The sequence below is a fragment of the Osmia lignaria genome, chromosome 9, assembly GCF_051020975.1.
Source record: "Osmia lignaria lignaria isolate PbOS001 chromosome 9, iyOsmLign1, whole genome shotgun sequence".
Taxonomy (NCBI): Eukaryota; Metazoa; Arthropoda; class Insecta; order Hymenoptera; family Megachilidae; genus Osmia; species Osmia lignaria.
The window spans coordinates 10,518,016-10,545,606 of NC_135040.1; the positions used below are offsets into that span (position 1 = coordinate 10,518,016).

The 27,591-nt window shown below is 44.9% G+C and overlaps 1 protein-coding gene across 3 annotated transcripts in view; it reads right to left on the reverse strand.

The window, feature by feature from the left end:
• Positions 1 to 27,591, reverse strand: part of LOC117601202 (uncharacterized) — a 196,239-nt gene that overhangs the window by 65,608 nt on the left and 103,040 nt on the right. For all 3 annotated transcript variants that reach the window (XM_034317688.2, XM_034317706.2, XM_034317697.2), the window contains 4 exons: positions 25,623 to 25,823; positions 24,526 to 25,498; positions 16,505 to 16,594; positions 5,398 to 5,515 (listed from right to left, as the gene is read on the reverse strand). In XM_034317688.2, coding sequence (XP_034173579.2) covers positions 5,398 to 5,515; positions 16,505 to 16,594; positions 24,526 to 25,498; positions 25,623 to 25,823 — 1,382 coding nt within the window. The remainder of the gene's footprint in view (positions 1 to 5,397; positions 5,516 to 16,504; positions 16,595 to 24,525; positions 25,499 to 25,622; positions 25,824 to 27,591) is intronic.

A 27,591-nucleotide genomic window follows, 5' to 3' on the forward strand; every position in this document is an offset into this window, starting at 1 on the left:
ACGACGGCGTACGAATGCCGTCTTATCGGAATTTTAAATGAGCTATTCGAACGACAGGTTCCATAAGCTCTGTCCTTACCAAAAGCTGAATTACCTCCACGAAACGATAACCGCGATATCACTCGCATCCTCGGTTATTTTAAAAATACAAAAATATCCATAGAACAGAGATAGCTATCCAAGTTTTACATCGTAATTTGTATTCGTCACCGATCGTCATCGTCAATATCAGAAGCACCCACACATCGCAGGATGAAAGAAAACTAGCGTTCGCTGAGGAATCATTTGATCCTCGGGCGACGTTGGGGAACGAAAAAGAAACGCTGTATCGTTAAATCTTCTGTAACGAGGGGGGTGTGCTTAACAATCGTGCCGCGACGATGCAAGAATGAAGCTGAAACGAGGGAAAGAGGATGAAGACAGAAGGAGAAGAAGAAGCATAGAATGGGAAAACGAGCGAACAAGGAGGAAAAGAAAGGCTGGAGAGGATCAGATACGATCTTGGAAGTGGGTCGACAAACTGCAGTTCCAGATCTTCGTCCCGCAGGGAAAAGCGAGATTGCAAGCGAGGGACGTTTCGACGAAACCGTTACCGTTACCATCGAACACGAGGGTGGTTAAGAGAGGCGGGAGAACGCGGACGATCGCCGCGATCACGATGGACGAGGAGGGAGGGTAAAAAGGATTGATGCACGTCCATAACTCATGCAGAAATGCGGTCAGGTGCACAACTGGATCAACCAGAGATCCTCCGTGATCCTATCGTCCTACGATCTACCTCGTGACTCCCTCTCGAGCAGACAGCCGCGCGTGTTAACGCTGACACATCGACGTTCCAGCTACAGCTCGTCACAACACACGATTAATATTTGAAAGCAAATAAAAAGTTCACGGTTCGATCTTACTCTCATGGCTATCTTTGCGCCGAGACGCGTTGTTTTATCGGAAAACATTGATTTCACTGAATTTTTACTTAATAAGTAATATAGAAAAATTCGGACGGGTAAATTGTGAACTTTAATCTTTCAAAACTAGATAGAATGCATGGTCAATTCGTCAGCGAATGATATAAATCGTTTGGACAATTTCCAAAGGGCGAGCAGTTCCCTCGGGCAAACACTAGATATCCAACTCCGTCTAAAATCTGGATAGACGGTGGGCAGTTTATCGCACGTTCACGATCGTTCTCCATAATTCGCGCCATTGTCTGTGGACCGATCGGAATCGAACGAGCGAACTCGACGCATGTATTGGAAACGATGTACATATTCAGAAACTTTCGCCATTTCACCTTCGTTTCGTCGCGAAATCGAGGCGTGCACCGCGATTTTTCCGCGCGACAGGTTTAGCCGGATCTAGGAAGCGGTGAGTAGAAGTGAAAATGACCGACCTTGGGCTAATAAATCTCGACAGTTGGTAATTAAGAGAAGAGCGACGGTCGCGGTATCGATATGGAACGCAGGATAGCCTTTGGTTATCGATTAGCCGGTTCCGTTATCTGACCAACGCTTTCTTCCGTCGCGGGAAGTTTATGTCGAGTGAAATTATTATAATAATAACGTGGATTGATTGTGTAATAAGTAGCTTGAAATACCAGAAGTCCAAACAGCAGTGATTAATATTAATCACGAGCAAAGTGAAAAGTTAGAAAATATCTTTGACATAAGAGGTAAGATATATCTCACGGTTCGCGGTTCTCACCCTCGTTGTTCTAATTAATGGTAATCCGTCGAAATGCATCAAAATTGTCTAAGAAATTGACTGCTATTCGACATGCTGCGTTCACTGACAAATCGTCGAAAGTATCTTCTCGATGCACGAAGTTTGAGGGGTCTTAATCAATTTACATTCTCGAAGGGAAAGCCTTTCAACGATCCATCATTTCCTTACGCCTAGGAAGAAAGTTCCAAGCAAGCTGAAACAATACTGCGTTCGATCGTTCGCGAATATAGATGTAATGTTTAATAAATGTAACCCACTTGCTCGGTCGAACCTTATTAAAAATGAACTTTCTTGTCGAATGAAACAACTTTGACAGGCTGGACTTTGTACACGTCAACCGAGGGAAAACTTTCAACGATTCATCATTTCCGGTCCATCAATCAAGTTTATCAGAGGAATTTAACTAACGTCGCTGATTTGAAATTGTCGGAGAAAATTATCGAGTCGATTCAAGAAACAAACACTTTCGAATAAAATGGATAAATATTGATCTATTCTATTAAACCTGAATTAAAATTCTCTCCTTCCAATTAACTGTAATGATAGTTATCGACAATGAAAATCTCGAAGACAGTAGCAATGAAAAGTGTGTGAAAATTCCGAGGTCAAAGATAATCCGCCTCGCCGTTACGTCCACGTCGCTTTTACGCTTTCCCACCATGCGGTTAAAAGAAAAACGCGAAAAAAAACAAGCTACACCAAAAAAAATTACTAATGAATCCCGCGTAACCGGTACGTTGACTTATGGCGATCGTGTTCCGTGGATCATTATGACACTGTTAGCTTTCGTTGGTAGATTCCAACGGTGTCTGGCTCGTTGGATCCGCTTTCTTCTTCGCTACCGGAACATATCGTAGTAATAACGAACGCATAATGACCAGAAGGTCTCGCGACCTTCCGCGTGCCAGTTTCGAGGATCATCCGATAGGTGAAACTGTTTGCACAATCGCGACGTTTATCTTGAACGATCGTGGGAATCGAAGAGTCCGTATTCTTTGGGTCGTATTTTGTGTCTTTCATTTAGAACACAAAATTCGATAGTAAAATCAAATATTTCAGTTACTGGGTTTAGTAGGTTCGAAGGTAGCTTCGAATTCTCTTGAATTTGCTCGAAACACCGCAAGCAAGACTTCATCGTTTGGAATTTTACCGGAATTTCGCTCTTGCGCAGAGATTCTTCCAACGTACCATGGGAAAACTTCATCACGACACGCGAAATATTCCCGTATCGCGTTATAAAACGTTAATTACCTCGAAGAACATTAAACTTGGTTGTCTAGAATTCTTTAATGGAATTCGGCCTCGCCGAATCCCGCAGCGTTTTCCGCGCGATGCCGCTCGAAGATGAAGTAGGTCTCGTAATTCAGAATTTCTCTCTGGAAATGCAACAAGCTTTTCCGTGAAAACGATGAAAATCATATTTCCTTGCGATGCAAAGATCGCCCAAGGGGAAGGAAAAAGCTCGCAATTATAGCCGAAGAAACCACGAAGAGTATCACGGATGATACGAATCGCGAAGATTTTCGCTCGATTTTCCATGTACTCGCGCGAAAACCGCCCACAAGATGCCGAAAGATAGAGGAACGTTAGTCGAGAGGAGCCTCGAGCGGAATACCGTGTCTTCTTTACTTTGCGAGCTTCTTCTCGCCTGTTCGAACAGTCGTGGGGTTTGAACGAGACGATTGCATAGGGCATCATAAAGCCGCGCGATGAACGATACCGCAATAGAATGCCGTGGTTATCGTACGTGATATGTTTTATGAGCCGAAGAGTATGCGAATGTGGCTGAGCGAAAGAAGTTGAGGAGGATTCGCCGTCTGGGGTAGGTTGGATCCTTTAACGCGTTAAATACCGCGGGGGTCACCGGTGATCGGCACGACGAATTTAATAGAATCGTATAATCAAAAGAAAAGAGAGATAAAGAGAATTTTTAATTTTTCTCTTTAATAGCAATATTATTGTTACTATCGTTACATCTACCGCCACAGAATGCTGCGATAAAATCAAAAAGCAATCTTCCGTCTGTCAGATTACACGAAATATCGGACTGTACTTACCTGTTTCTCGATCAGGAAATTACACGACGGACCTTTTGAAGGTGCTCCGATGTCGAATCGGTACAAGTTCTTCCCGTTGGTGGATCGAAAACGGAACGGGGCAAGAATAACGATAAAATAAATTGGCATTATGCCCGATTCTTATCAATGAAATATGCACTTTCTCCGAACAATAGGCGTATTATGTAATGCGAAATATATTCAGTTTCCTCGTGCACGCTTTCCTCGATGCCGCGATAATGGAGGCCACCGTTATTCAAAATTCTATTCCGACGCGTTAAGTGGCGCATGATTTACCGTCATTCCCGTCCCGCCGTCTTTTATTCGACCGCTCGAACACCGTTTTAACGCGTCGTCGATACGATCGGCAACTCCTGGCTCGAGAAAGAATTCTACCTGGAGAAAGGGCAACACCTGTTTCTATCCTTCTCGACGCGCACTATCTCCACGATAATTTCACTCGTTGTTCGAAATTTCGGCATTGATCGATCATGGAAATTCATACCGACGTGTAATGACTAATATTATCACTTATATAATGTAGCTTTGATACAATCGTCTTAACTTACGTCAGAATCGGTACGAAAAATAAAAAGAATGAATACTTTGATGATTGCATATTTAATGAACTGCCTCATGTAATTTTATAGATATTTCTTTTCAATGGTACAAATTAGAAGATAAATTGCAAACGCAGAAATGAATTAGTAAAAAGATTCAAACAGAGACTGTTCACAGATGTTCGAGCTTGTCTACAGTCTCCTCGCTCTATCTCAACGTAGCAATTAATTGAAATTCCCTATAATGTTCGTCATTTATCAGCGTAATTGAATTATCCGAGGTAGGTAATTGCTTGGCGATACCGATTTTTCAGCTTGCCGAGCCACGATCGATTACTAACTAGTTAGAGAAACGTATCGGACTAATTAATAACGGTGGCCGGACCACTAGATCGGACGTTCGCCTAGGAGATTTACTAGGAAAAGAAGAGCGATGCCGAGCAAAAGGATACGTACGAGCCGCGATTTTGCACCTTGTCTGTGATTACGGTGGGCGGTGCCGGTCGTGTTACGGCCGTGGAAAATTATAATTATTACGAAAACCGTGCTCGATCGGGTTCATTTGTTTGTTTATTTGTTGGAAAGCGCGCGACCAAACTCGTCCCTTCCCTTTCGAGAGGATTAATAAATCGTCGATTCCGTGCCGCTCGATTGCAGTCATTATTGCAAGCGATCGAGGAGGAAAAGCGGACACAGAGGAAGGTAATAAATCGATCGTTTCGATCGTAATGCCCGAAAGATATATTTTTTCAATCTCCATCAATTGAATTCCAAGCGAACTGAACGAGAAGTGTGTCAATCTTTTGCAATGTTTTCTATTTCTTTTTAACGAGACACTAATGTAAATATTTCCTAATATTTTAATAAAAATATCATTTGATTTATCATGTACTTTCGTACAATTCATTGAAACTTCCCGCAAGTAACCTGAGAAATTTTCTGCATTTTAATTTATTACGATAATTGATTCCGATTACGCGAATGAAACATATTAAATCAAGCAAGGTGAAGATATACGATAGATAGTTTAACGATATAATAATATATCCGATACGTACCTGGGCAAACGAGCGAGGTAGAGAAGAAACGACGACACTTCCTTAACGGAGAGAGTCTCCCTTCTGGATGGTTCATCCTCGAACTCGAGAACGGATCTGCCATTCGCGTCCGTGTAACCTGTAAATAAGAATCCGAAAATTAATTACCGATCTTGAGGTCGTTAATGCGTTGCATCAACGGCTGTTTACGCTGACAATTCGCTTCGCCTCTTTACCGGTAAATCGAACGAAATCGGCCGAATTTATTTCGTACTTTCGCAGATTCGAGATAACAGATGCGTGGGCATGGATGCGCTCAAAGAAAGATAAAGAGAGACACACACGTGTTCCGTGCAGATGGAAGCGAACACACGAATAATCGTACCGCGAGTCACATTAACGGCGTAATAAAAGTCGGTAACAACATTTGATTACAGACCATGATCCGAATACCCGTTGTGCCACGGACGATCGCAATCTTCGAGCCGGGCGTAAGTTATTAAATGATCGGCTTTTAGCGGTGCCTATCGCGCGCCACGGAGTAGGTCATCTTTCAGTAAAATCTCTTGATCGCTTACGAAACCAGCGGTGCACCGATGAAAATGTAATAACGTCCCGAACACGGACAGATCATCGGATGATAAGTGCTTGAAATAGGGGACATCGTAAAATCTTATTGTCTTAATCGTGACCGACTCGCGACGTGGATCCTATGTTGATCCTCGTATCGCTTGGGATCGGCCTTTCCTAACGCTCGATCGATGTTGCTTTACAATCGCAGCGTTGTTTATTGATTAAACCGCGTGCACGCGATACGATCGTCGTGCAGGGAACTTGATAAATCCCTGCGACCGCACTTTGCTTCTCTGTATCTTGATAATCTTCGAATACGGGAATTATTCCAAAGTTAGCTATCAGAGCTTGAAATTTCGTTTTGAAACGCGTCCAAGGAATTGACGGACAAACGCATCGCGTATCTCTTGTGACACGTGCCGTTGCGACAAACGTAGCCACAGTGCGCGAGCAACAGCTTCAATTCCAACCCGAGGGATTGCCCGCGGCGTTAATGATAATTCATAGCGGTGTAAGTTATATGGGCGATTACGTGGTAACGCGATAATAATGCTCGATGCCAGGGGGTAGAGACTCGTGCACGCTTCGCGAGCTTTCAGGGTACAGGTGGTACGCACCTTAAGCATTGTCGTAACGTTACGTCCGCTCGATTCCTTGAGGAATTCGAGAGAAACGTTTCCACAGAAGCGTACGAACGGTCGCCAAAGGCTGCATAGAAAATCGGAAAGCGAGCAAGGGGAACGAGTACGGTTAATCGCGTCGTAAACATCGAACGCTGCTCGGCGTGATTTCTCGAAGCAAGGAAATGCAAGATCACGCTGCTCGACGCGACCTTTTTTAACGATCCCACCAGCCACTTGGATTACCATAACCGATCGATTGGCGGCCTTCTACGAGTGCTTTCTTCGCGAGATGAAGACGTTCAGACTACGGATTGCCTGCAGCTCATAGACCGGGATCGCTGTCACGAGAAGCACGATGTCCGATGGACGTTTTCACACATCCTCACCGCCGATCCTTCCCGTCTAACAGACTCGCCGGTTTTTATAGTAAGGTTTATCGATGTAGAAATGAGAGAACCGTGTCGTACTTCCGGGGAAAGAGGAGCAGTCTACGTTTTGACTACTTTGAATATTTTTAGAGAAAAGTCAGTTTTCCTTATCTTTGCGAGATTGAATCAGTTGAATTGATTGAACAAAATGTTATAAAGCAATTCGCATAAAAACAGCTAGGAAACTGTAAACTTTATAACTGTTAAATTATAGAGAAGAAATGTCTAGAATCTAGGAATAAACTCTTTCGTATGCAAAATGGAATATAAGTCATAAATCGTGTAGAATACGTGATCATGAAAGCGTTAAAACACTGATACCGATTAGCTGTTCGAAGATCCACGCACGTTTCGAACATCGGCATTCGTGAAATGACTTCATCCGTACGCTTTCGATTCCCACGAAACATGGCGAATATTCGTTCCTCAAAAACAATATTCCCATCGAATTTCCCTGCGGTCTCTCCCTGAAATTCCTGCGCTTTCTACCTGGCGCGCCGCGTCCCAGGATCGAGTTACAATAATAACCGTTCCACGGAGTGGACGCGCATATATCCTGCCCGGCGCGCATTCCGCCTCTACAAATCGTCGCTCGTCCATCATCATCGCATTACCCCCGTCGATAAAGACCGAACGCGGGGCCGGCTTGGCTTTTAGCGTAAATCAAGCGTACTTACGCTCACGACGTTCTATCCTCTTGCCGAAGGACGAACAAGGGAATGCGTTCGTTTATCGATAAAACGTTCGGTGCACCTAGTGATTTTCAGTAAACTAATTGCAAATAATTTTTTCTTGCACAACTGGAAGCGGAATCGAGACGCGAGTTAAGTTTCTCTCCGCTGCATGTTAGATCTTCCGCTCGCGATCCAGACGAGATCGACGCCAATAACTTAGCCAGGTGTCGGTGAATTGCACGTTCCGCTACGCCCTGCAGCCCCTTTTCACGGCGCGGCGCGGTGCATCGACGTTTTCATTTTAATAGAAATCGATCGAAGCCGAACGTGCAACAGACTAGGCGAGACTAGAGGAGGGTTAGAGGCACGGAAACAGGCTGAATAGCAACAAGGACCGAGGTAGTACGTTTCGATAGACAAGGAGTAGGTACCGCGAATCACGAGCATGTAATTAGAAATCAGGGATTTACGGGGAGACGATAAATCGAAAATGCATATGACTAATGGCACGCGTATTGACGTATCCATCTGACTATCGTTCATCTTTCTCACGAGCCGCGCGCGGCACGCAGACGCCTCGCGGCTACTCGCGATTCTCGCCGCCTCCCTTCTTCTCCGCTTCCATCGCGTCTAAATCTTTTTTCATACTGTTAACCCTTTCGTTACTAAGAGCTACTATAATCATCCAGTCCGAAACGTTTACGTTTCTAAATATTATACCACCAATCTCATTTTCAATTTATCATTAAGACCAGCATTTCTAGCGTAACCCGAAGCGTCCAAGAAATTGATTTTAATTGGAGACAGAGTAAATAGGAAAGAGCGGCTGGCAAGCAATCAGAGACTCGCGCACGTTACAGTGAGACCTGTACAAGTTGGTCTAAACACGCTGATAAGTAAAATTATCGTTGTGGTAGCGCGAGCGTGAGGCAGATTGACCCTGGCTAACTCTGTCAGGCACGACTCGACTTTGGATTAACACTCGTTAGCTAGCTCGAGACGCTATAATCGCTTAATTAGTCGGTGCACCGCAGCAACACGCTTCTCTCGCGGAATAATCGATTCCAGCTACGTTTCTCATGGCAAGTCGCGATGTAAATTCCCCGCGATGCTAATGCGGATCGGACCGAAGGATCTGCAATTACAATCGTTCGTTCAACGAACAGGTAGTTTCCAGCCACACTTTCCTACCTTTACGTGTCGTTAACAAGAACGAACGGGTCTTTATATTTTCATGTTTCTTCTCGGAACAAGTTTTTAGAACTGGAATAATCTCTTTGTTCCTTGCGTGTCAGATATGATTAATTTGGACGTTAGAATTCGACGTTCCTAGCTGAGATCTAATCCCTCTATAATCTGCGAAACTGAATTATAGAGCAAACAAAGAATCCATCGACGATTTTTAATGAAAACTTTAGCCGTTCCAGGAAATACATTTCAGGCTGAAATCGTCAGAGCGAAAGTTTGCCAGGAATAAACAGACGTCGCCTCGGAGGGGCCAATCCAGCATTTCGCATTTTTTATCCGGCAACTGTAAGCAATTTCAAGGAAATTGCTCGCCGGACGAACATATTAAACGTTGATTAATACCGATGAAAACATCTTATTTACGGAAAGTCTTTTCACAAAAGCCGGCATGTGTTCGCTACTTGAGCTAGTGTGTTCGCGGCAAAGCGAGAAGAAAAAAATCCTGGACCTCTATTAACCTTACGATCTTTCACCTTTCGACAGACTATCGACTTCTGCGTACCGCTCGTCGATCATGCAAGACGCGCGAAGCACGAACGGCGCCTGCTGTTTTCAGCTTCTTCGGCGTTTCGAAAGTCAGCCAAGCGTTTCGGTTAAACGTTCTCGAAATTTTCGAAAACCTCGCACATTTTCGAGCCGCCGATCGCGAAGTAGTTAAATTGACATGGACGTTTCATCGCGTTAAAATCAAGCAATAATTCCAAGTAGCTTTCCTTCATCTACATAAGCTAATTTGCATTCGACAGTGTTACGTATTGGCAAGTACCGACCTTTAACCAGCCACTATGAATAATCGTTGCAACACGATGAAAATCCATGGTGAAACCAGGGCGTAGCCCTAATTTCTATCGAAACGATTCTCCATCAACCTGGCAGCGGCGTTCTTTTATCGAAACTTTCCATCGATAGAGCACACAGCGTGAGTTCCAGCTGAACGTAGAGGCGCGTTTCGATCCCTGACCCGACCCCCGTGCCATCGCAACCAACCACCATCACCACCCCGTCTACGTTGCGACGCTAAAATGACGTGAACCACGCCTCTGTTTTATCTATCCATCGTGACCGTTCCCGTGGATCTATGCGAGAGATCGAAGCCGGCCAATTAGTAGGCGGCTGGACGGATCTCCGTTAGAAACGGGCTACCGATTCGATCATTAAACACGAAACGAATTCAACCGTGGACAAAGTTGCGAAGGAAGTCGATGAAAAGGAGCTGAGAAACTTGACGATATCGTTAACCTTTGCGCGAAACGTAAACGGCAGCCAGTGGATGAAATCGTTCTTCTTGCTCCAGCTATTGGGAGACGCTCGATGCGGAAACGAGGGAAAAGAGGGAAGGCAATTTGCGAGAACTGGAAGGCAACAGCCGCGTTGAAACGAGCAGCGGAGATGAAATTGTGGGCGGCAGCCCGTTTGAAATATTAGACTTAGGAAGAAGTAATTTGTCGACGGCCTGGATAGCTCAATTGGCCGGCTCGATCGTCCGGCAAATCGAGGCTCCGTACTCGAATCACGGAACACCGTATCGATCTTGCAATTCTTCGATCTTTCACGGTTCTTTCGAACCAGGCCGATCCGGCGTTTTTTCAAATGTTTCTGTTTTGCAAATTAACAACCATAGACATTTTCCAATTTAACGATTTCAATTGATATTTCATTTGAAAAAATGAATACTTGAAACAAGCAGTTCGCACGGCTAAGCTATGCATGCTGGAAATCATTCTCAGAAATCCTCATCTCTATCTGTTCCGAAAGTATTCCATACGTGTACATTCGCCAGTGCGGTCTAGAATGCAGACGTATGTACATAAGTACGTGGCGAGTTCGTGCGTAGCTAATCCGCCCGATCCAATCGTCCAGGTGATAACCATAATCATGTAGCAGCTAGGTATACCGAACGTATCCGTACCGCCTCCAACGATGCTGTACTTTGTCGTTCAAACGATTGCTACACTGTTTCAGAACCCAGTTTTATGTCGAAGTTTGTTGCATAATTTACACGCGTTCGGCATGATCGACTTGGGAGGCTTTGTCGAGCTACACGCGGTGATTCGAGGGAAAATCATATTTCGCTTCGCTTATTTCTTCATTTGCAACCGATGCAAATGTAGAACACCGAGTTTCCCATTCGTTCGCGGCACGTTCCAGGCTCGCTCGATTAAAATTCGCTCACCAATTAGCAGCTCGATCTCGTTCCACATTAGACAGCTCGGTCCGCCCTCGATCCTGCGTTTCTACTCGTAAATAACGAGGATCGTGGGGGCGTGGGACCCGCCACAGGGGTTTCGATCGAAGAAACGGGCACGTTGGACGATGAAAAAGTAAAGAAGCCGAAGGAAACGGAGAAAGGTGGATCGTACGGGTTCAATTGCAGTTTCCCGGCTACTTTTACCGTAATGATTCTGAACAAGACGAATATTTAGCGTTGACGATTGAATCTGGCACTCGATATCGAACGCGTTAAATGAAGAACGACGTACAGCTGCTCCTCGTAGCCATGCTTTAAGAGCACGATGTTCTTCGAAACAATCGATGCTTGCTCGTTTATCGGTGCAATTAACGCCAGGAATAAGTCAATTGGGAGGTAATCGAGACCGCGAGACATCCCGACACAACGATGCAACGATCCGATAGTTATTCAAGCAGCTACGGGCTGGACGGTTCCGCCGATCCAGTGATACCGATCTGATCAGCTCGCGAACCGATCGCTCGATTCAGCGGCACGCGGCGGCGTTCATTAAGTTTTTGCACCTCACTTTGCGTGCCATTCGAATGGCTACGTTTCGAGCTGCGCTTGGTAACGCGTGACCGTTTGTAATCTATTAACCAACAGAACCGTCGAGGAATCTCGAGCTAACTTGTCCGACTAAGAAAATTGAAAATCCACTGTTCTTCTATTCAATGTCTCAAGGGATTTCGTCGAATCTTGATCGTTCTCACGGTCTACCTTTTCTTTTTTTCAATACTCACGGTGGAAACTTAGCTGCGATCTTGTTTCATTCATAGTTCGAGAAGGCTAAAATACGACTTCGTTTAGAATTTACACGATCGATCGCGCGAATATATGTATCATCAATACACACCGGCTGTCTCATTAAGCTGTTTCCAGCTTGACGATTTCATCTTTCATCCGAGCGATTAGAGAGAGCGACTGACCGACAATAAGTTCCGTAACGAAGCAACGAGAAGATCGCTGATTAATGAAATCTACCGATACTGCGATAATTCATCGTTTGATTAATTCGACGATTATTCACCGATCGGTTCGCTACAAAATACCCAGTCTCGTTCCTACTGATCCGAGTCGTGTACTTAGCGCTGATTGATCAGATAATCATTCTTCGAGTATTTAGAGGAAGCTCTACGATAATCTCGATTGTTGAATGAAAGTTCACGTGGTTGGTGATGTGGTCTTTTACTGCGATTAATTCAACGATAATTCCTTGCAACGTTCGAGTGATCAGACGCCTCGCTTTAACCCTTATTCGGATTTAAGGGTGTTTTTAAATGCATGTTGCTTTAAAATTCATGTAACTTTCCTTAAAATTGATGAAACCTTAACCGGACCATTGCTTGGGATCTGGGTCGTACCCTGAATTTCTGGCTGCATGTACGATATACAAGACAGCTTCGCCACGTAATTGCACACGTAGCCGGGCCGTGACTCGCATCGACTCCTAAAACAACGCCCGAATCCATCATTATCGAGTATCGAAAATTACAATGTTCCCTTTCAGCTGCGTATTAACCGGTTTTAATCGCGAGCCTATTATTCGGCGACCAGGCTTCCTTTCCTCTCGTCTCGTTATCATATAACGTTACATTGCCAATTTTCGTGAATGGTCTTGTGCTATTTTTTTCAAACATTGATCATAAGGTTTTCGGTATTTAAATCTGAATTATCAACTTATCATTGATCATTATTCAGAGAATCTTCGATCGTTGCTCGCGCTAACATAAATCCAACGGTAACAGGCCGCGACTAATAACGAACAGGCCGGGAATAGGTCTTTAATTATCGCTGTCCGCGACCGGTACAATGAACAAGGTACCGCAAACTGTGCATAGGTGATTAGTCTAATGCCCGTCCTTTGCATAAACGCGGTCATTATCATAACTCGTCTATATCCGGCCAAGGGGACGTAAATACTGCATCGATCTAAACGCGTGATAAATTATCGTGGACAGTTGTTTTTTTAACAATCGTATAACTATGCGGCTGCTTACACCCACGCGAAATACCACCAAGAACCTGACCAGATGGTACAAAACACATCTTTCCAACGCAATATAAAAATAACAAATAAAAATTTCCAAATCCTTAACAATCTCTGTAGAGAGTTCGGTACTCGTGAAATTGTATTTATCGCCTTGTACTTTCATGATTCCAATTAAACGGCCGGCAAATATCGGGCGTGTTGTACGCTTCGAAGCATGAACTTTTCGATCGAGTGTATGGCGAAGCAGAGATTCGTCAGGCGATGGTGGATTATCGGAGTCGCCGGGTCAACGGCTCTGCAAACATCTTTATTGTCGGACGAGCGCAAAGAGCGGACCGCTTTCACGTGCAAGCTCCTTCGGCTAAATTACGCGCTCGTGTGCTCGAGCATGAATTAGATGATTTAGCTTGATCCGTGCACGAGCTAGTGGAGCGCTTCGCGGATACGGACCTCGCCCTTTTACACGAGAAACCATCTTCCGGGCATCGTTACTTTGAATCGGTAAGCGCGCAAAGAAGGAGTAAAATAAGCCGATTTTCCCGCTGTTTCCCTGCCGCCGCTTTATTACAATAATCGAGCCTCGAGCTTCGAAATAACGGTAATTCAGAATTGCCGGTAATAGAGGTGCATTAAGAGTATATCAGTGTCATGGGATATCGATGTTGATAACGTTGCGATGGATCGTTAAGTTGTATCGTGTGTTGCTCGAACGTTTAGACGACGATTAACGCGATGTAATACTGGGTGTCGTGTAACCGAGGATGATTACAAACAAGAGAATAAGTTGATAATGAAGTTCCTTACGAGATTTTCCTTATGAGATTTCCTTTTAGTTTAACGCCGATTCCATTTAATCGAGCAACGAGAGGCTGTGTTTCGCAGACTAGAAATTAGATCAAACGAGCCAAGTCTTTGAACGCCTTCGAGCGAAGAAAAGTTCCTCCAACTTTCGCGATCGAAAGACCGAGATGCTTTGTGGAGGAGAGACGCGATCGATTCTCGAAGGTGAACCCTCGCAAACGTCCAACATGCTTCCTCTTCCTGTTCGACCCGCCTCTTTTGGACGAGCACGGTCACCGTTTCAACTGGCTAATCGGCGACAAAGCGGCTGCTTTGCCAACTACGGGATTACAGTTAACCACTCGAGGCTCTTTACACGCTCCGGGCTCGATTCGAGAGGATCCGCTTGGAGAATAGAAGCGAATCGCTAGAGGAAGGCCCGTGAGATAGTACAATGAGAAGTATCTCTGTGTGTTTCTTGATGCGATTTGAAATTCCTTTAAATTAAGATAAGTTGTATTTTTTTTTTTTAATAACGATCAAGATAACGAGGATATAAATACAGATACATTGTATTTATTTTACCGGCACCGGTAATAAGAGATTGATGAGAACTTATAATAGGATAACCGGGAAGAAACACAGGTGTAATTAGATGATTATTTTTGTATGAGAATCAGGAAGCGTGCGAACATGGTCGAAACCATGATAAATAAGTCGTGCGAAATGTATGCGGACCGGAAATGCTCGAGTTTAATTGACTGAGAAAGCATGATTAAAACGGAAGTGTTAGGCCCAAAGTTTAAGTACCGTGCGTCGCCAACTTCTCGGACGGGATCGATACCAAAGGAAATGTTAAAGTTTCTCTAATAAAAAAACATTTCTGCTGTCATGTAAATACACTGCGATTCTCTTTCTATCTATGTAGAATATGAGTAGGTAGATTTAACCGTCAAAACAGAGTTCTACTTTTCCTTTCACCCATCCGCGGATTTCGGAGCGTACCTTTTACTTTCTACGCTGACGGCGACAGTATAATTGTTCCCGTGTTCGAAAAATGAATCTCGTGGACTGATTAATAATACGGCAAAACTCGTAGGAGAATACTGGAAGATTATAGAGTTACACCGATGAACGATCCGAAGAAACGAGGAAACGGACGTGCCTTTACATCGAATTAAATAGCTGAGAAGACGAAACTTCCGAGCAACAGTCGAATGAAAGATTCCTGAATGAATGCAAGAAGTTTCGAGTCGGTGGAACGACTTCCTTCCACACGCGATGAGGCATTCATCCTCAAAGGGAACAGAGAGAAACCGTTTCGCGGGATTTTTTGTTAAAATTAAATTCCACGCCGTCCATCTCTTTGTTCCGCGATACTTTCTTCTCAAAACAGGCGTCTTTTCCATCTTGTTTGCCATTTAACACACGCGTTCGAGATAAAACTGCACAACCATGAAACGCGTTGTCCGGACGAGCGAGACAGAGACGCAGAGTTTCACGAACGACAAACAGGAAATGTCTTTTAATAGAGGAAGAAGAAAAAAAGAAGAGGCATCCAGAAAGAGAAAGTAAACTACAACGACGAAGAAAAAGAAATGATAAATATTTTCAGCGATCGATCAATGAACGGAGAAATTCAATTGACTCGAGCGATGAATAAGAATTCCGAGAAAGTAAGAGCAAATTACTTTTCTATCTTAGCTACTTCCATCGATATTTCCACGATTCTTTCCGGTGGGACACCGAGCGCGTTGCACGGTGCACAGAAAGCCAGGAATGCAGGGAAAATTATGCATTCCGAAAGAGGAAAGGAATAGATGCGCGTGCGTGTGAAAAGGCCTGGAACGATCGTGCTTGAAGAAAGGAAGTAAAGTCTACTGCGTTTCTAAAAATATCTTCGAGTCACATTAACACCTGAAATTATGTAAACAATTTATCGAGTTGCTACATACGATGCCGCACAATAAGGCAAGCAATAAAGCAAGATCCTTTGCAAAAGACTTTGCAAAGCAATCAGCTGAGCAATGCTGACCGTGCACAATGCCGTTCTTTCAAAGCTCTAACGCGAACACCTTTATTCCCTGGTCGGTTAATCGTTGACAAAGCACCGGCCCGGGAATACAGTTAGACATCCGTGGATCCGGCCAGCTGAGAGCCTCGAGGAAAGGATAAACAGGATACGAGAAGGGGTCGCGCGAAAGAGAATGCCGCTGTATCGTTGGAACGTCCTCAAGCACGTAAATAGATGCGGTTGCCGAGGATGCGGGGGCGTGTGAACCGAGCTTAACAGACCCACGTGGCGGTAGGTGTGTCCTGGCTTCCGCATACTCCTCCACGGTCAAGGTGTCTTGTTATCTTTCGCGAATTTCACGAACGTGTGTCTGAAACCTTGACGCTAATCTGCTTAACCCCCCTCGCTATGACAACTGTTCTACGATCATCCCTTAGCGTATTAAAATCTATAAGAGATTTAAAATTGGTCGCTTGATTTCCGGGGAAGGTTATTTAAAATCAAGGCAATGTTTCGATAAAAATAAGCGAAAGTATCATGAAAAAAAAATAGGTGTTTCCAGACTTACCAGGAAGCGTGAGGCCACACGTGAGAACGTGTTCCGGTATGTCGTGAATGGTCCTGGGCGCTACCACGTCGTCGACTCTCTTTTTCGTTCCTGAAACAGGAGACAACAGGGATCTCGTTACTCCCGCATCCTTTACGAATCCGATCTCTGGTTGTCGCGTTTGTATCTCAATCGACGACGGAATCGTATACCAGCAGATTTCGGTAATCTGATATAAGACCGTATGGGGTTTGCGTAAAGAGTCCCTAACACAGTTGCACAAATATGACCGCGATTCACCCGAGAACCGATATCGAATAACTTTTCCCAACCCCGATTCACCCGGCCAAGGCAAATGACTCGTCCAATATTTCGCTCGCGCTTTGCTTCGCAACGTTAACTTAACCCTTTGACCGTGGAAGTTGAAATGGAAACAGAATCTTGATTAACAAGTTCAAAGTTTGAAATCGAATTTTTCATTTACGATACGCCTGGTATGAACATTGCAATACCTGCATCGAAGTCTATAAATTACTATTTCTAATATAAATCTTTAAATTACTCTTCCCGGTCTCTGACAGACAAGCGTGTCCCATCGAATCTCCTGACCAAACACCGCAACGTGCGATATAACGGTAAGTAGCATGGAAAAATTGCTATTCGACAAATAATTCGCTTCGTTAATCACGTTGTCGAGGTTTTCTTGAAACGAAAGCAAAACTCTCGATCGCCAAGTTCAAGGTTTTGAACTTGAATTTTTCATTATCTACCACGCGACTGCTTCGTCGACTAATTACCGTCTAATGTAAGTCCTCGAATTACTCTTCGGAGAGTCCCGACAGACAAGCGTATCTCGTCGAATCTGCTAAGCAAACATCGCGGTGTAACGATGTAACGGTAAGGAGTATTGAAAAATTAGTATCCGACAAATTTGCCACCCGCTCTGTTACATCGTTTCCATTGGATGTCGCTGGAATAGCAAGCGCAACAGTGAATCGAATCAAACACGCCAGCTCCGTTTCATCAATCACGATCGGTGCAACGGAGGAACGCGAAGCACTCGCGAGCGAGCAACATCCCACGTAAACGACGTTGCGAGTACATAGAGAGGAACGATCAGCAACAAGACTCGGAATCGTGGGGTTCGCTAATTTGACCCGCTGCGATGGTCGTGGGGCTTCCTCCTAATCTCACCTCTTAACCCTCGTCACCTTCTGCAAGCAAGGTGAACGGCGGACTACGCACGCAACTAACTTTTCGCCTTCTAATAATCGCGGTTGAGGCCTCGAGAAGACGAGGCCTTACTTTCTACCCGCACGACGTGGACAAATTAATTGCAGGCAATTAAGACGCTCAGCCTCGCGGTTTATGCTTTATTGTGGCTGACTTTACGGCTAAACGCAAGGCCGGAAATGAAAAAATTCGCCAAGAAAGTACCGCTACAAAACGTGGACTGCAACGAGATTCGATCGCGGAATAGGAACACAAACGCAGAGACAGCTGAGCGGTATGTAGCCGATGATTTAAGAGGTGTAATTTATAGGAATGGTACTAATAATGAATTTCGATATATTTTATTGTGAGAGCTGGCGCGGATAAATCAGTCGAGGAAATCCGGAAGAGTCGGTAGAAATTATAATAGTCGGCTGTTATTAAGCGTTTCGCTCGACCGTGTTCGGTTTGACTAACTTTCGAGATGGCTTCGAAGCTTGAAACGGAAGCACGTTCGATAAAATAAATGTACAATTAACGATGCCCCCCTGGAGAACTTCCCTTTCACTAGAAACCTTGCTTACAAGCAACTAGAATTGGAGGGGGAACTTTAAAAAATTTGCATATGAAACACTTGAAAAGGTATAGCAGGATAAGATCGTCAAAAGCGAATTTTAGTCGGCAATAGTCACCATTTAATAGCTTACCAAAAAATCTGAAAAAATTCCAAAAATTCTAGACACATTCGCTTATAAGTGTGAATTTTTCTTCATATTTTTTGAATACCACTAAATATGGCAAAATCCAGTTTTTTTTACCGTGTAACTACCCTCTCGGTTGAGATACAGGGTTGAAACTTGATGTACAACAGGTTTTTTCGGTAAGCAATTAAATGATGTATTTTCGATTAAAATTTGCTCAAGGGCACTTTTGACTGTCTTATCTTGACTGCTATACCCTTTTCCTTCTCGAGGGGAAACGAAGAAATTGCCGAGTCTCAGAAAATCAAATTAATTGATTTCCACGATTCGTTTAAAACGTAAACCATTTAGCTCTGAGGGGCGTTAATTGCACGATAACAAGACTGTTGCACGATTTCGCAAGACAACCAGGCCAACGCTTCATTATGAGAGAGATTTGCTTTATTAACAAAGGAGACTGTAACAACGATAAGGGGGAAAGGAATCACGAGGTTTATCGATGATTTATCGGTGTCATTTTCGTGGAACTCGTCGATCATCTTTCTTCTCCTATGTTTCTTTTGTCCGTTTATCTTCTTGTTTCAGGGAGATATAGGAAGCAGAGAAACATCGAGTGGAAAACAGGGGACGGTAGAGATACGGAACGGTGAATGGAGAGGAAAGTCGGAGAAGAATGAAAGATAAGGGGGGAAAAATGAGAAATTAAAGGAAGGAGCTCCAATGTTCGAGGGTTACTATTTATTTTATTGCTGTCGAGGAAAATCTCTATCATTTCCCAGCGTCGGCCATTGATTTCTAATTTCCAACGAAAACATGCAACCCAGAGAGATTCACGGGTCAACGTTCGTTCACTTTTCCGGATGATCGTGTAAACTGTACTGATTGCTCGACGTCACGCGAACCGAACAGCTGATGCGCTTGCTTTCGATGCCAAACTGGCTTCCCGAGATACCGAACGCTTCGAGGGAGGCTTCTCCGCGAAGGAACGGTACCCCAACACGCGATCTTCGCTTAAGATGATATTTTACAAGCAGATGCACCCACCGATCTATTGAATTCAATCAATTGTTTCAAAGTGAAACAAACGGTAGATTACACGTGTCTTATCTAAGTTGATTCTCTATCAAACACTTTCTACTCTGATTTCCAACAGTCTCAATCGTAGTTGGTACTAATTGTACATTAGTAATAGTAATTACAAGTGATTAGCGATCGAGACGAATCAGGAAGTTCGGTCTCGATGCATGTGGATGAGCTTGCGCTGGATATACGAATGGAAGGGAGAGGAAGAGGGGAGTGTATGGGGGACGATCGAGGTCGCTGATACGTAATCGGATGCCGCTGCACGCGGATGCAGCTGTTGCTTTCATAGAAACAAGACCGATGTTCAATTTCAGAGGAAACGGTGGGCGACTTCTTTCCTATCTCTTTGATATATCGATAAAATGACTTATACGAGAAAATGACGTTCCAGAAATCAGCGAAAGGGGTACGTAACGATGGAGATTTGTCAGTTTTTGTGCAAGAAGCACGATCAGGTGGGTCTAATCGCTTCATTTCACGGCAGTTTGTTTCACGAGCTACCGCTCGCATCGCGTCGCGTCAATCAGGGCCAAGATTGGTCGAAAGGAACGAAACGACTTCGTTCCACCGAGCAGACTACGTCCCTCGTGTACCGTAGTTACCTACGAATTTGGGTTAATGCACGTTAATGCATCAAAGACCGAACCGGTTCTTTCTTCACGGGTGTCGTTCTTCATGCGCCACCGATTCGGACGTCCCGTTTCGTTGCAGTCATTTGCGATCGTTACGTATTAATCACGCGCCTGTTGTTCAATTCGCGGCTTTGTATCCTTTTCGCTGACGATGGACCGGTTGAACATTGATCGTTTCAGCCTACTTCTTTTCATTCTCTGACGAGTGTGGAATTTTCGGAGGGATCGTTGATCGATGCGAAAAAAAAAAAAAGAAAAAAAAAAAAATGATAAACCAGATACCCAGTTACCTATTTCTAAATTTCCATTCAACAATTTTTTATGTTCTCGTGAGAGCATCGTAAAATTAATCCCGATCCTCGTTCCTCGAATATTCTTACGTTGCTTTTACGCTCACAGAATAAATAAAATAAATCAGTACAAGTTGAAGAGAACCGTTCAAGAGACACGGACGTTCAAAGTGCAAACGAGCACATTTCCGACAAACGACGATTTCCACGGCGTAGGTACACTGTACCAAACCGCAAAGGTTATTTGCAAAGAAAACTTCGCATTCCGTTGGTTTACGATCAGCTAGTAAGGCAATAAGGCCGCGGCACAGAATAATTTACGTCGATTAAACGCGAAACGCAGCGGCGCGGCGAGAAACGGCCACTCAAGTCGCACAGCTTTCCCGATATATAATATCGCCACAAATATTACCTTATTTCATGCAAATATCCTCGAAAGACAGTCTAACGACGTTCGCGGCGAAAAATCGCGGCTCGTTTAAGAGCGAATGCAGTAAAATTGACGTTTCGTGTAACCGGTGAAAGAAATTGTGCGTTTTGTTGCGCTGTTCACGATCGATACTCTATCGATAATAACGTAGCCACGAATTATTCTCATAGATCCGGTAACTGTAAAAATTTCGCCGATTCTTCTAAACGATACCATTTTCTACCTATTACGACAGGTTAAATTACACGATAAAATTAAATTATTCCACGCATAATAATCCGCTTTAGAAAATTTCACCTTCGCGTATCGCCGATTACATTTTGCAACGAACGCGAGCGTTTAACACAATTTTTAACAAGTATAACCTTTCCCATTCAAATTGATTCGATCACTTTACCCAGACAAGAAAGAGGGGAAATACTTATCCGCGCAATAAAGCGTGAAACGAAGTGTCAAGAAACGAAATCGCACGCGATTTCACCCTCGTTCCGTCGATTTTCATTCGCAAGTTTCTATTTCCCAGCAATATTCGATAATGCAAATAAAATATCGATAACATTATCGGTAATAGTTGTGATCACGCAGGAATTTCCTGAACAAAACTGCATCAAATAAGAATATCGACTCGAATTGACTCGTAACCGAAGACTGATTGGGTTTCCGGACTTTATGACGCGTCATTTGCGATTTAAACGTTCGCATTCTCCATTCATCCTTCTCTTTCACGGTTAACCAAGATTAATGCCTCGGATCTGGTTATTTATTGCAATTTCTGCAAGCGCAAAACGTACGATATCGATGGAAAAGACGGGGACGTTCCTAAGAAGGTGGAAGCTAACAGCCTCGTGGAAGATCGTTTCCAGTTTCCATTTGCGTCTTTAACCGTTTCCGCCAGCTGCGCCAGATTTCAGGTAACTTCCAATGGAAAACACAGTCGGGATAATGGTTGCGCGAAGTCGTCGACGGATAAATCGGTCAGGTTCAAGGAAATTCTAGAAATTCTACGAGTAACTCGGACAGAGGCTCGCGGTTTCCATCGGACCATAGAAACGAATTCGCCACCCACTTCGAACGGAATCATTAATATTTACGTTGAAATTATAACGAAATGTAAGAACAGTGGCACAGACAGGATTCATCCATCATTGCAAACGTTTGGAAACGAGCCCTCGAAATGAACGGTAACTCTATCAAGGGCCAAGGGTTTCTCTGGTAATAGGAGGAAGCGAGTAATGACCTTCCGCCCCGTTGTTCCTCGCGTCCTATGGGATTCGCGGCGTTCGTTCGCTGGCAAATAAACCCATAGAGTAATGGTCCGTGTAATTCGAGGGTATTTATTCGCTTGGCTGAAGACTGACCCGACGCGACGCGACGACGGCTTCATTCGCGCCTAAATTTCACGTTTATCTCGCGTTTCGATCGTCTCGTTGCCCTTAATGCCTGATATTTAATACGACCGCCAGGCCGTGACTTGCCGGGGCAAATAGCGTGCGGAGTCGAGTGATCTAACTCAATTGTAGGGAGCAAGGGAATTAAGGGCCTGAATTAATCCAATTGTCCTGCTGGCTAATTGAATTGCCAGGGAAATGAAAAATCAATAGACGAGGCAGAATATCGTCTACGCAAACAGTTGCACTCGTTGACGTCGCGTTGAGTGATATTAATTAGAAGAGATAAACAAAATTCATGGAAAACATTATAATAGAAAAAGAAATCTAAATACCCATTATAAAAAAGACATTACATACTTCTATTGAAAACGATCTTGAGGGTAGAAGGAAAGAGAATACAGGAATCGGTGGCTATTTGGCGTGAATACAATCGAAAGTAGCGATCGAGCGACGGAGCATGAAACGCAGACACTATTTTATCCTGGCGTTTAACATCGTCCATTATGTACCGCATGGAGAGCGGGCGGGCAGAGGTGAACAGCCTCTGTTGTGGTAGCCGCTTGATTCCCCGCTTAAGCAGATATGATTGAGGACCGCCATAGAGACGATCAATGAGCTACTAAGTATAGTCAGCCGGTGGAGGAGAACGTTCAATCAAGCCGTGCTACACGGCCTCCAACACCGAAACACTTTAATTCGATCAAATCTCCAGGTATATGGTAGCTCGTTCAGAAATCATCTACCTTCATGCTTCGCTAAACGACAGGACGCGTGCTTTCCTAAAGGAATTACGCGAATTTTTAATTATGTACATCGAGGTTTTCTAATTGCTACCTTTTCAGATTTATCCTGGGGACAAATTGATCAGAATGGTGAAGATGTTTGAAAGTCAAGTTATTCGAATGTCAGTCGCAGTGTCAGCATGGAAGAAGCTGCACCGTGGCTCGTCTAACGCCATAGGATCGGACGTGAGTTCGCGCCGGCCGTCGCGTTTCATTACCGCACGGCCTATTGTGCGGTACGGCTTCTCGTTCGTCCACGATCGTTCGAACCACGACCCACACCGTTTCGCGTGATTCGTCCTCGCTTAAGGACATAATACAGTCGAGAGCACTTTGCCCACGCTCGACTGTCCACCGATTTGCCAAATAAATTATTTCCTTCTTCCACTGGCGGTGAGATCAAGAGAATTCGACAGACTTCCTTACTATCAAAGTATCAAAGTATCGAGTTCAACTTCCGAAGATATTTTTATTCCATCATAAACAAAGTTATCCGACACGATCGGCAGAGAAAATTCCAGTTCAAATACCATTTCACCGATTACCTTCGAATTCGAACAATGCCAGGAATCCCTTTCAACGTCCGACACGCTAGGAATTAAAGGCGGGAACGATTCCCGTTCACCTACGCGATGACACCGAGCCGCACTGGCACTGCTTACCTACCCGTTACGTAACCGTGTATCCAGAGGAGACAAATACCATAAGTCAGCGTTACCTGGTCGCAAACACGCCGCTAATGGCTGCTCGAGCGGGTGGGTGGCGAACGTTTCGGAGCCGGGATCGCCGCTTCGCAAACCTGTCGGCGGCGGCGATGCTAAAGAATACCGGAAGACCAGCGTGGGAGGACGCGAAAACAGATCGCTCGAGTCACGGAACTTCACGAGCAGACGCGCCTCGGATACCTCGATTTATTTAAAAAAAAGAAAAAGAACTAAAAATTATTACGCGGTTCGTGATTTTACAAGACTCTCTAATTCACTGCAAAATCTTCAAATGCAAATCGACTGTTTAATATCGATACGAGGCTGAATCGTGTCGTGTTTACGCTTGGTGAAGCAATTTCAAAGGGAAACGCTGTCTCATCCGCCATTTCAAGAATCGAAACGACGAACCGTTCGAGAGAACGCATTAAATCGCTTTTCTCGCGGGTACAATCGGGTACAACTCGTTCCTGGAACGTCACATCGGTCTTTTCGATTGTCAGGGTCCTTTTACAAATAACAAACGCAAATCGAAGCAGCGTTGGAAGCTCTTGAATGGTCGCTACGACGTGAAGTAGCCACTTTACAACCCTGTGCCGCCTACGCGTCGCTTCCGACAGAATTTCAAGTTCATCGAGGGCTTCGATAAATCATGCGAGCTAGTCCGCGTATGAAGTTGTTCGGAATAGTCGACTAGGCGCTTTACGTTTTGTAAAACACGAATAGAACGGGCTTCTTTTGACCGTGGGATTATCAACTCGAGGAAAATACACGCGATATTATCTCGATTCGAGGAATAAAAGATTCAAGTACTCACCGAAACCCATCCGAACTTCCTCCTCGTCGTCGCTGTCGATGTGCTTGATGCCCGCGATCTCGAAGCACTTGGCCGACTGCTCCGTCCTCGTCTTCATCGAGGAGGAACAGTCGCAAGTGTCCTCTCCAGCTCCGCAGCCACATTCATCCCCGGCGCACCTGCAGCCAAGCAACGGATCGTCGGTGTCGATGTTCCTGCAGGCTGGACAAGGGAACGTGAGGTCGTCTAGCGAGACCCTCTCGATCTTCCTCTCCACGGAGACCAGGAGGTTACCAATGAACGCTGGTAACTCGTCGTCGCCGACCTCGTCCACGTGTCGCACGTTTTGCAACCTATCTTCCGCGACACCAAACCCCTTTCCATCTTTCGGACCAAGAACAGCTTGGTCCAATCGTAAAGGTGTCTTCAAGTCCTCGGGAACGAGGGTTTTGCTTCTGGTGTCGCACCTAGTCGTCTCCTTCCATTTCTCCATGGTCGTCGAGGAGACAACTTTGGCACACCTCTTCACTTTGACGCGACCATCGTCGCCAGAAAGACTAGAAGAGTTGTTTGGACCGGGTCTGATCGGCATTCCGTTCAGATCACCGTCCAACCCGGCTTTCCACGTGTCCATGCTCGACGTCGACCTGGACTTCATCACCGCGTGACCAGTTTCGACCTCGCCGTCCACCGTGCAAGCTTCGTTCGAGTTTTTGTATTCCAACCTGTCTATCGATCGCGTCTCTTCTCGACGATGCTCCAACACGAAGCCTGGCTCGCGCGGTCTCCGAGTCTCCTCCCGGGATCTTCGCCGTGGCCGCATCATACTCTTCGAGGAACTCGACGATTGCGGCCCAACCAAGCTGCTACTCGTCCCGCTCGAGTTCCCCTGCCTCTTTCGAGACACCTCCCGCCAGTCCATGAACTCCTCCTCGCGGTCCCAGCCGAGGAACCCTGGTGCCCTCATCGACGTCGTTCTCCAAACTACTGCGATCTGAATCGAAAAATATTATTTTCCAGTCTGATATTTCTATGAAATCAGTGCGTTCTCCGGAAGCTCGGCTGACCAAGCATTCGCTAATTGAAACGAAAAAAAGTGACAAAGGAACGTGACTCACCTCGACGGTATTCCGCTCGACGGTTTCACCAGCGGCAGCTTCGCCGCTCCCCAAGGTGGTTGCAACTGCAGCTGCGCTGCGTATGCAGAGGTAACATTCCCCGAGACGTAGCGCGGAGGCTTCGAGCTCTCCTAGCTGTAGCACGAGGCCACGTCTGCCCAACGTCAGAGGCCAGCCTTCCGGTACCACCGATTCGTTTTCCTGTAACCAAATAACAATTAATTAGTATAAACGGTGTATATTGAAATAATAAATGATCATCCGATAAACACGCAAAATTCGCGTTCATTCGCGTTACCCTTTTCCCACGTCAATTCGATGATCTGTAGCCCAAAGGAAAGACGCTGAAAAGGGACAATCAAGGACAATTAATTACTAGTAAGCCGGAAGCATTGCGGCTAATGAAATTCCTCTAAATAAGTTACACGCGAAAGGAAGGGTAATTGCAGCGAAACGCGCACGGAGGGAACTTTAATCAAGCTGATTAGAGAGTAATCAACGCTACGCGGATACGCCCAAAGTTGAGCCAACACGACGCGACGTGCCGAATTACGTCGTATCTGGCCTGTCCCACGGTTTCTCCAATTTGACGAGCGAGAATGCGGTCGGAATTTAATCAGATTCAAATTGCGTTAGCCAGCCGTCGAGAAAGGAATTAGAAACCAGATGCATCCCAGTTGAGATACGTTAACGCTTCTCTAAGAAATCGACTACGCTTCTGGATGTGCTCTGATCAGACCACTTTGCGTGCCATCAGTTGTATTGAACTTATTATTCAAACGATAGATTAGTTAATTGGTTCGCCGAGTTGGTAGTTACAATTACGATTCGATGATTAGAGTTTCTTCGCATTCAATTTTTCTCCCCTGTTAACACCAATCCGTCATAAGTTTCTTTATTGTTACACTTGCAAATGAATCTTCGTTCCACCTTAATTATCATATTTTTCTTCATTCGCCTTCACAAAAGAAGAATTTCAACTTTTATTGATGCACAATAACGGTGATCTTCTTCTGGCCGCCTTTTATCCTACGTTTCACGGAGGTACTTCCAATTGACGGGAATCCAATCGATTCGAGCGAAAAAAATGCGAAGAATGAACGGCAGATTCCACGAGTTTTTGTCAGAACGTTTCAAAGGGCATGCTACCCTCGTGCGCATCGCCCACGTGCACCGAGATGCACGCGGCCCAACGTGTAAGCAATTAGACAGTGCAACACGCGAATAAAAGCGACCGGTAGAATGCTCACACCTTGCCTGCATACCAACCGCAAGGAAATTAAACGGGACGAAGATACTGCCGCAGGTATGTGGCCTTTTTATCGTCTTCCTTCTTCAGGAATTTCGTGACGTTTCGCTTAAATGTCGACCGGTATGACGCAAAGAAAGAAGCAACACAAGAGTTTGTCAAAATAAAGAGTGCATTAATTCTTGTTATGATAATTGCGTAATGCAACAAGTAAGTCTCAAAGGTGAAAAGGATGTTAAAGAAAGAAACCTAATCAAGAAAGTAATCGCAGTGTCAATTTAACAAACACATCCAGCCGTCAACGGTGTAAGAGGCAACAATCAACCTGATATCTTCGAGTCGGTCAGAGTCATTTAGGAATTCATTACGCCTATTAATTCAGCATAACGCGTAAGCCCACTGCCGCGCATACATCAACGCCCATTGTGCCCGGTCGATGCACGATATCGATAGCGAACAGCTTGACCGGCCAAGCATAAATAACGACGACAATAAAATCGCGAACAACCCCGAAGAAAAATTATTCGACCATCGACGCGGTCCAATATCTCCCTTCCCGGAGGTTGTCGCTCGAATTCCGTTTCGATATCGATCGCGAAAAAGCATTTCCCACGCGCGCCGATTGCCGCTTGTTCGCCAGTTCGCCGCGTCGAAAGATCATATCGCTTCGAGGGGAAGAGGGTTGCGCAATCGAAGCGGGAATGCGGCTTAATTAAGCCG